At 38.3% G+C, this 10,841-nt stretch overlaps 1 protein-coding gene across 3 annotated transcripts in view; it reads right to left on the bottom strand.

Moving 5' to 3' along the window:
• The window catches only part of ptpn11b (protein tyrosine phosphatase non-receptor type 11b), a 34,135-nt gene that overhangs the window by 11,090 nt on the left and 12,204 nt on the right, over positions 1-10,841 (bottom strand). For 2 of the 3 annotated variants that reach the window (XM_026153211.2, XM_026153213.2), the window contains exons 2-5: positions 9,388-9,510; positions 2,726-2,920; positions 379-571; positions 42-161 (exon numbers count right to left, since the gene is read on the bottom strand). In XM_026153211.2, coding sequence (XP_026008996.1) covers positions 42-161; positions 379-571; positions 2,726-2,920; positions 9,388-9,510 — 631 coding nt within the window. The remainder of the gene's footprint in view (positions 1-41; positions 162-378; positions 572-2,725; positions 2,921-9,387; positions 9,511-10,841) is intronic. The other variant, XM_026153212.2, reaches the window with a different exon arrangement.

Here is a 10,841-nt window from a genome sequence, read left to right as displayed (position 1 = left end):
TTAAAGCCTGGATGCTTTCATTTGTTCAAATGCTCCCATACCTGTTTGAGGTGTACTACAATGCCACTTTTTTCCACCATGGGGTTCTTTTTATAGTGCTCCACCAGGTCAGCCAGGGTGTCAAACCTCTCACCACCACCCACGTCGTACTTGCCGTCCTGCTGAAAACAAAAGTCGATAATTCAACAACTTCACAGCTGGCCCGAGGAGTTCTTTGAAAAAATAAATAAATCATGACCTACTTAAAAATACAAACTGCCCAGGTTAAACTAGGATGAGTAGGCATTGTAAGCCACCAATCTGAAGCCACAAACATTACCCAACATCCTCCTTACAAGATTCAGTAGATCTTAGCGGGCCTGGAATTAAATATCTGACCTGGTAGTGTATCATCACATGGGTGACCTTGGTCTTGCGATCCACATTGTCATGTTTCTCCTCATTAGTGAGAACAGAGAGGACAAAGTCTCCCGGTTTACTCTGGCTCTCCCGTACCAGAAAGCTGCCGGCTTTGCCTTTTTCCGTGAGCAGTTTTTCTGCGTCTCGACCTGAGAGGTGCCCGTGGTACCACCTGGAGAAGAGTGGGAGAACTTGAGTCTGGAAACAATGATCAGTGGCAGACTGAAAACTTAAAAGATGGCGTTATGTGAAATATGAGGCTTTCTCAAAAGTAAACCCTAGAACACCACGAGAACCAGAAATCCTGACCATGTGTTTGACTGCCAGGTTTTCATGGTACTAGACCATTATTACTGCATTTATAACTACCATTCACATGTTTTCATTTAATTCAAACAAAACTAATTACTCTCCTTTTGCTATTACTATTATTAATTTATCTTTATTTTTTTAACTACTGCGCCTAAATTCTGCCCATTTTGGATATTTTCGGTGAATATCTGAAATTAATTGTGTGGACATCACACAATAAATACAAAGTTGAGGATGTTGAGACCTTTTCAAGAACACAATGCATATTAATATTTTTGAGTTTTGGGGGGTTTGAAACATTAGTCAGGCTTTGTTTACCATCATTTTCTCCAATTAGTATAGAGACTTTAAAAGCAGTCTTTGGGTGAATGTTGTAAGGCAGAACAAGTCAAGGAAAAAAAAAAAAAAACCCCAAAAACTTGACCAACTGAGTGGGAGGACTAGTAATACGCTTCCTGTTTCAAAGGAAAAGTTCCATATTGTACCTTTGAGGCTTTAACATAATGCATGTCTATACATGTATAGTGAGCGTAGACTCCTACTCAGGAGTGAGAGTGTCTCTTATATGACTGCCGCCTCACTCACTTACTGATGTTAAGATGAAAAACTTGCATGTCTGCATTTTTTTTTTCCCTGTGGTGAGCGAGAACACGCCGGAAGCTCTGACAAGAGATGCATGTAGAATGGAAAAAAACCACATAAACCAAAACCATACATCACAAGTCGTTCTAAAACCTAAAAAAGAAACTAGATATACATATTGCAATGTGCAGATGTGCTGAAAAAGGAGAGTAAATAGCCCCGCTCAGCACAAAACTGTATTAGATTATCATTTTTGTGCAAATTATTACAGAAATATGACCACCTAGCTTTCTAAAAAGCTTCCCGTAAGTGTGTGAGTGCATGCATGGATTCCTAGCATTAATACAACAGATGCAGAGGTCTCCTGTTTCAAAGGAGGTGTGTAGGTGTGACGAAGTGCAAAGCTGCATCCAACCTGTGTACACGCTCTGAAGGATGTGTATATCTGGTGAGTATCAACAAAAAAAAACAAAAAACGAAACAAACAGCAGTATCGCCCACTTAGTTTGTTCAAAGATTTGTAACATTTAAACATGTGACTGTGAAGTGCAATTGCATAATGTTGGGGTGTGTGCAGAGTAGTGCATTAGCTCGACGTATTGCATGTGTAAACATGTTTATACACTTTTGTGTACATAATGAGTTAATGGCCGATTTGAGCCCAAATTATAATTGACATCATTATAACGAGTCACTTAATGTCACCTGATATTTGCCATGTTGTTTTTTTTGTTTGTTTTAAAAATATATATTTAGTACCCTGTTTGAGACTCTGTTTTTGCTTTGCAATAATTTATTGCCACATATATTAGCAATTAATGAAAAACACATCCTTGTAGCAATGAATGAAAGGGGTTGTTTTGAAGCCATAATATCTGAATTTAGTTACGACTACATTTCATATATTTACAATATACTAATCTTTTAACATCTTATCAAGCTAAATATTTAATCTTTTTATTTCTACTCATTCACAGTGTGGTACTCATTCATTGTACCACACTGCCAGCTTTCTTATCCAACTTGTAAATCTTACACTGAAAAGTAGATCTCAAAAACATAATACTTAACAAATAATATAACAATGCTCCTGACTCTAAAAGATTGTTTTGCCCACAGTGTTTTTTCCCCCCCTACAGACTGACATAGACCTCTACCACTGCACTGGTGGTTCTCAGGTGGTTTAACTGCTTCTCCTGACAGGATGAGATGCAGTAGTGTAACACCCTGAAGCAATAACAGTAAGAGTTAACCGTTTGTGGCCAGGAATATAGTTATAAGTCTTAATAAAAGTAATCAGGCTGACCTCAGAAGTTTCTCTCTCTTCTCTCACAGTGTTAGCTCTGTACAAATATTATTTATCTGCATGTGTGGGCATTCTACATGTACAATGACAATAAAGGGCTATTTCATTCTTTTTTGGCACTGGCACCTCTCAGATGTGGGGTCCTTGCAGTTGAGCGGATATTTAAGCTCAATGACGTCACCATTCCTCTCGCGCAGGAGGTCCTGTTGTTCAGTGTAATACTGCACCAGCTCGGCCAGTGTGGCGAACTTCTCGCCTCCATACAGGTCATAGTAGTCACCAGTGTTCTGGATCTTAATGTGGGTCACCTCATCCTTACGCCTGACGGGAGAAAAAAAAAAAAAAAAGAAAAGAAAAGAAAAAGAGGAAATTCAGTCAATTATCATTTATTTATCATGACTGTAAACAGCAGTAGACTCACTCCAAAGTAGTATTTTTTTCTCTGTGGAATTTTCCCTTTCACTGGTTCCCCTGCAGACATGTAGGCACCAAACACATAAACAGCCACCTACACAAATACAGAGTATATGCTCATCGGGAAAAGGACGGTCAGAGGAGGATGAGGGAAGAAAGGAAGAAGAAGAAGAAAAAAAACAAACAAAAAAAAAACCCTCCCCCAAGCATTAATGCATATAAATTTATAAATCGTCCAGCTTATCAAGTAAGCCGTTCCTATTTTAAGATCTAAAGAGTGCAATCATTTCACCTGTCTCCTTTATTTTCCTGCACTTATCTACCAATTGTATCACTTACCAAACTTGGGGCTTTTTCAAACTTAAACACGTTGTTTTATATAGCAAAAGCTTTTAAATGACAAATATACAATTCAATAAGCAGTTTTGATAAGCCATGTCAAGATAATTAAGACTAGGAACACCACAAAACTGCAAATAACTGATGCATTTAATCTCAAATCAAACATTTTTGACTTATCTTCTCAGCAAGCATGATCTTTTTTTTTTTTTAGTTAAATCCTGTAGTTTTCATATCCATTTGGAGGAAGGCTGTACTGTGATTGCAGGAACGAAACGCATGCAGCTGGCAAGTTTAAAGACTGATAAGCCACAAAACATTTGGTACCACTTTGCATATTCAAAGTCCTCTGGCTGGTTTGAATAGGTACATATGAATGTGAATGCACACTGACTCACACAGACACATATGCTGTACTGATCTATAATACATCTTCCTGAAAGCAAGTGAAGAAGAAATTAAAAAAAAAAACAAAAAAAAAAAAAACACCTCAGCTGATAAATGTACTTTGTAGATGGCAAATGGTAAAGCAGATTTACATAGCAGTGATTCAGTCCAACAGTTTTTCCCAAGAGAGAAACAAAACATTTTGTAAACATATTAAGTAGGACAACACACACACATGCACGCACACACACACACGCTCACAACGCCCCCCCCCCCCACCAGATTTAGGGACCACAGGGGAGTTAGTCAGGCAGTACAGACCATCTATCTAATCTGCAGGTCGAGATGCAGCAGTCTCTTCTCTCTTTCAAAATGATTATCAGTTAATGGTCATATCAAATAGCACAAAGCCCATTTCCCTCCATCACTTTTTTGTTGTGCTAATGAATTTTACATTCCTTTTTTCTTTCTTTCCATCCTCCCACTCAACATATCATTAATCCTATCCTCCATTCTTGTATTTATCTGTCCCATAATCTATCCTTCCCTCCACTCCCCTCTCTCAGTGTCCTGGTAATTGCTTCATGGCTCTATTAGTGGCTGTTGGCAGGATGCCACAGGTCTATAGCTGCGTTACAGGCCCCTCCTCAACTCTCCGGCCAAAGCCTCCTGTTCTCTAAGAGTTTAACACTATTAACTCCGTAATGAGGCAAACGCATCCTAACACATTTTCATTCTCTTCTCTCAAAATCTGACATTGTTTAAGAAATCCATATAAGTCATAAATGCTTTGGTCATTTCAGTGATCAGGACAGAATTTGTTTTGTTTCTGGATCACTAAAGTCTGTTCCAGTACACATTAACCAACACTGTCACCATTCTGACAGGAGTACATGCATAATTACAGTTGCTGGCATTCACAACCATAACATTTATTGCCATTAAGTAGTAACTCTGAACACCTGACAAATACAGCATGAATTATTAGGTACATCAGCAAATGTGCAAATTATGTCAGGTCGCATCCTGATGCAGAAGAACAAATAAGAAATTTGATTAAAACTTCCAAAACGCATCGGATGGTTAACGATCCAGCAGTAGAAGACAGCAGTTACGTGCAAAGCTAGCAAGCTGGTGACCATATCCTCAACGCATCATGCACAGCTACTCTAAAGACAGTCTCCTACTGCTGCTGAACACATACGATCCCCTCCAACAACTGAAAACTGTTTTTAATCTTCATTTTATCAGGTTCATTTACATGTAAAGAAATGAAATGATTATTTATTTTAAAAATATTTAAAAACAAAAACAAGCATGCAGGAAAATCAAAATGAAAAGTCAAGGAGAATTAAACCAACTAAATGTTTATTATCCAATTTAAATGCTAAATCAGTGTGTCCAACAACATGTCCTACCTGTGACCTGGAAATGCATCTTACTGAACAATCCATTTGATACATCACAGGTGATGTATACAAGAGGTGTGACAGATGGACTCTAAATAGAAAAGGATTGCTCAGTAAAGGCTGTATTAGTCATTTAAAATGATCCGCTGCGATTTTAATGCCTGTACGTTTCAGCGTTATGGTAAAAATGGTAAAAGATTCAATGCCAGCAGAGTCTCACAGTGTGTTGCACTTCAAATTTAACAAAGTAAATGTATCATCAACACTGTTAAGCTTATGTGACAGATCATGAAATCCAGCAGCAAGTTGCAACAAAACAATGGAAGGTTGAAGTAGCCATGTCACATGACTCAAAGCAACGTCAGTTAAAAAGAACAGATCAGAAGCATCGATTTCTCATCGTGTTAAATGCTCTGCTCCTGCTTTCTCGTGTCTCGGATGGAAGGTGAGGAGAGCAATGCAAAAATGCAAAGAGAGGATAGCATACATGGGAGTACACTAATGCACCTCAATTTCAATACCTAATAATCTAACATCAAATATAAAACTGGCAGTAACACAACTCATTTTGTTTATTTGTTTTGTTTTTTAAGCTCAGAGTGAAAACTAAACTAGGAAAGAAGGATTAAAAACATTTGTAACAACAACAAAAACAACGCTATGCATGATCCAAGCTCCCGAGCAGCAAACATTACTGACCAATTTACCAAATTATCCCAAAAATACAGAATATTTAGCTTTTAGTCAGATGACAAAATACATAACCTTTACAATCTTTAACTCACCGACTCAGCATATATACACACACACATAGTGAGTCACAGTAAAATTTAGTAAGTTTGATTTAAAGCTTGATTAAAATTGCATTTAAGCTGCACCAGAATCCCCTTTTGCTGAAAACACAGAGAGCATGCAACATGACAGTGCCCTTGATTATGCTATGCGCCGGTTTACATGGAGGGAACCCAAGTGAAAGCACAAAGACACATGATTTGCACTTCCTCTACATCTGATCACCACATTGTTAAACTGCAGCTTATTAACAACCAGAGCTGCTACCAGATCACAATACTGCACATGTGCAGTATTAGTCTCCATATTCTAGCCACACCACTGCATAAAAGTGAATGGTTGTTTTTTTTTTTTTTAAATATAAATAATATATAAATCAGTTTTTCTAAACTAATACACTGACAAGATGAAGTCCACAAAACACAGACAACTGAGAAATGGACTACTTAAAAACCACATACTTATCCATCTGCAAAGCCTAGGACATAAATTATTGCTTGTTTGCCCTAAAGCTATTCCAAGCAATATTTTTGCACTAATAGATCCTGACACTTCTGAGAAATCTCTTTTAAAATACACTTATCAACCTGAAGTTGATACAGTTTTGGCCTCTACTTCAGTTCCTCTTTATGTGTTTTTCAGTACAACTACACCCTATTAACCGGACTTCTAAAAGAAAAAAAAAAAAGGAAAAAAAAGACAAAAACAAATATGTCCCAAAAAGAATTTCAGTATTTAAGCATCTTCTACATCTCGAGACTGTCCCAACAGAGAAAAAACAAAACAAAACAAAACCCACCATAGCAGAGTGACTTGTAACAACTGAGAAACCTGCCTGTCAGCCTACATTTTCATAAGCAGGAAAAGGTATCCAAGCTCAAAGACAACCTCTAATATTTGAGCATATGGACAACAATCATTTCTACTACTGGCAGTTCATAACAGCTATCGCTGGACTAAACAATAGCTGTACTTCCACTGCAATTAGGAAGGTGAAGTCTAAACACGAGCTGAGGAAGTAAGCATCAATAATTCATGAGTAGACAGCATCCTTATGGTATTGTATATGGAAATGCTAAAAACGGCTCCGACAGCAGTCTCGGCTGTCGCGTCACTCTCTGTGCTGACCTGCATGTCTTTTTCAAACTTTTAAGTCTCCAATATTAACGGAGGGTGTTAAACCAGGCAATCTCATGAAGTGAGAAAGAACATTAGTACAGAGACCTGCTGAAAAGATCGTTTTCCCCATGCTGACTAAATATAGTGTGAATATTTTTCTTCTGCAAATGCAGTTAAAATTCACAGATTGGTATCCACAACAATAAATGGTGAAATGCTACTTGAACTTGACTATAAATAGCATGGATGCAGTGGAAACACATCTGAGTAAACCCAGGCTAGAATTACATAACACAGAGGCTTGAAGAAAATCCAGTCGCTCTCTGTGGTAATCTGCCCTGCAAAAATTCTCTCTTAAGATTGCCCTTAAAATTTCTCCTTGAGTTCTTTAGAGGCTATAAAGAGCATGAAAAATGATGGAGAAAACTTGACCAGACTTTTCTCCTTATAAAGTTTGCCTCGTATATAAATTAAGGCCAAACTTTTTCCATCGCAAACTTTCCCCATCTTTGAATTTTCTGAAACTCTGAGCTGATTACATTTTCAAAACCCTCAAAGAGCTCTTATTAGCGTTTTAGACTTCAGAGAAGCGGCTATGTCCGACCCCCTCCTTCTTATGTTCACCTCGTGGAACAGAGTAGATGGGAGAAAGGGGAGAAACGAGGAGATGATGTTCGGAGGGAAAGATAAGCAGGGAGGGAGGGATGGACCTCAATATTCATATAGTTATAGATGCCAAGACTGACTATTACGATAATCAGACATGAGTCATTATGGCCTTTCCAGGCAGCTACATTTGGTTCTCTCTGGGGTTTTTTGTGCGATTCATCTAAAAATTAGCACAAGCTTGCACAGTCATATTTTTGTAATAAACACAAAATAAACCTTTATTCCCATTTCTAATATTTTCTGCATTACTTAAAAATGTTTTTATGTTTTAGATGAACTTCAAGTGAAACAATTAACTCAATTTCATACTTTGTTTTGTGTATTGCATTCAACATATAGTATAGTGAGATCAGTAGGTGGCAAACAAGCAGCTTTTTTTTTTCTTTTTTAAATTGTCAAGTGTTTTTATTGTGAAGTTACACAGACTCTTCCTTGCCCTTAGTTCAAAGTGACCTACCTTCCGTAGCAGGTGGTGAGTCTCTGCAGCTTGGCCACTTGACCTCTTTGTGCATACATCTGTGTTTAAGTCTGTCAAGATCACAAGCTGCGGCTACAACTTACTCCACCGACCTTCCTGTGTGTGACATTTACTACAACCTCACCGCAAACACAAACCACAGGCAGCGAAGGTCAAAGCCTTAATAGGCCCCTCACTCTTTAACATCTTTTAAAAGCCACTGCCTGTCTAACTACCCCGTTTCCCTTTCATCTGTTTTTCTACATTTCATTCTCCCTCTTACTCGCTCACACACTCTCCCTTGCCTAATGTCACTGCCAGCTACAGTCACAGTAACAAATGCGTCTGGGCTTTCTTCCAAGAGCTTGGCCGACTGATCCATCTCTTAAAAGCTTCCGTTGCCAAGGAAGAGCCACTCTTCAAACTCTCTCTTCTTCTGTCTCAGTTTGTTTCCTGCTCTCCGTAATCACCACAGCATGTAGTGCACAGTTTATTTACCAGAAACTCCACACCACACATACTACACACAGTGGTTCTTAAAGAGATTAAGAGAAATAAGGCGTGAGTGACAAGTTTGAGTGAACACTTTTCTGTGCTTGTCTAACTCACTTTAATTTAAGCCTGCTGTCCAAAATTAAGATTTTCTGGTTGTGTAGTGTCAAAATTGACAAAAATCACACCATGGAAAGTGTTATCCAACATGTTCTTAGAAACACTTGCGCAAAACAACTCCCGTTTGATACAATTTCTCTACCCACAGGCGAAATGTGGAGTCACTTGCTGAGACACCAGTTTCTGAGACTCTTCTCAGAAAAGCCTCGTCTCTCCTGAGAATTTAACATCCTACATTTTTCAGACCAGTGCAGTGTTACGTCTTATTCTCAGGCTGAAAACTGACCAGTACAATTCTCGCTGAACCGAGCACCTTACCTTTGCACTCCTGAGGTTTGTTTGTGTAATTTTTGATCATGTAGTCACACAGGCTTAGTTATTTTTAGACATGGCTAGATTGCCTTTAAATCACTGTGCATTTCCTCACTAGCCCCTGTCAAACACCATAATCAGTGTTTTCCATAGATAATCACTTGCCTCTCTAATCAACCAAGTAGCTTGTCCATATGACAGGAGACCCATGCATTTGAGGATTTAACTTGGTACTGTTGAGAACACTGAGGTTAAGTGGGGAGCACAGATACGTTTACCTGACAGAGAGGGTAAAATCCCCCGGGTTGCTCTTGCTCGGCCGGGCCAGAAAACTGCCGTGGACTCCCCGGGTCAACAGGAGCTGCTCTGCCTCGATTCCGGTAATGTTGGGGTGAAACCACCTAAATATTTGTGCACAAAGAAATGGCAAAAAACAAAAGACAAATCAGTGCATATATAACTGCCATACATATTCGAGTATTTTACATCAAAAACGTTGATGGACTTGCAGTGCTTTACCTCCATTGGTGTACAGACCTGTTATATAGAGTGGTCAAAATGGATGTACTGTAAAACTGGCTTTTGCCTACAACAGTTTATACAACACTGTACAAAAACTCTATTGATTAATTCAGCTATGTTTTATATGACTGCTTTCTGCTATCATGACACTGGTGGACTAGCATACAGTGTGCCTTATTTAAAAAGTACACGTTCTTCCTTGATGAGTCAATGAATACATACAAACTGTATGTCCTGTTCTGGTTTGAAAAGGAAGGACACCAAAGTTTACAGTTCTGCAAAGCCAAAGCTAATAATTGCATGTTACTTCCTCTCTTGCCAAACATGACAGGCAAATATTTATCCCGACCATTTCTCAGGTACAGTTAGAAGAAAAATGATCATGAACACTTTGGGTTCACCATGATTGCAGAATTGATTTCTAACAGGAATACAACATGTAGTGTGGGCTTCACCTTAGGTGGCAATATGGAAATAGTTTGGCTGAACACAAATATACATTTCATGCTTCTTGAACTCACAGTGTAATCAGTCAGTGAGCACACTGGAAAAAAGTAAACTCTTGAATTTAGTGACTCGTAAAACCCCCACTAATAACAACCACCACCATCAGATGTTTCCTGTTGTTGCTTTTGAAACCATTTCTGGAATATTTTTGATTAAACATGTTTCTTCAGCTTATGTCACAACATGTGAACTGGGTTATGTTCAAGCTTAAGAGTACAAACATTTTCTTCTTTTATAACCAATGTGTACTTGGGGAAAAAAAAAAAAAGAAAAAGAAGAAGATCTTTTACGGTTTAATTACTAGTTCTGTTGCTGATTACAAGGCCCTGAAGTATCCTCAAAGCATGATGCTTCCTCCATCATGCTTTGCATTTAAGATGAGATTTAAGTGTTAATGTGTAGCATAACTTCAACTCTCTCATCTGTTCATGGAACACATCCAAGAAAGGTATGAAATAATTCAGTTTATTTCTAGAGGTGTGATTTCCTTTGTAGGTTTTGTCTATCAAACATTTCTTATTCTGATATCGTACTGAATATTCTCCACTTGTAGACAGTTTGCCTTTTTCTTAGTGATTAATACGTCGGTTGTTAGAAATGCATTTGCAGCCTTTTGCAGTTGTGCATTTCAATAACGCTTCATCTAATACCTCTGAAAGTTGTGATCGATGCACCAAACCTTTTTGTTAAGGAAAGCAGACTT

The sequence above is a fragment of the Astatotilapia calliptera genome, chromosome 20 (assembly GCF_964374335.1).
Source record: "Astatotilapia calliptera chromosome 20, fAstCal68.1, whole genome shotgun sequence".
In the NCBI taxonomy this organism is placed as follows: Eukaryota; Metazoa; Chordata; class Actinopteri; order Cichliformes; family Cichlidae; genus Astatotilapia; species Astatotilapia calliptera.
Note: the sequence above shows the minus strand (reverse complement) of the source record. Positions and strands in the feature narration are given on the sequence as shown.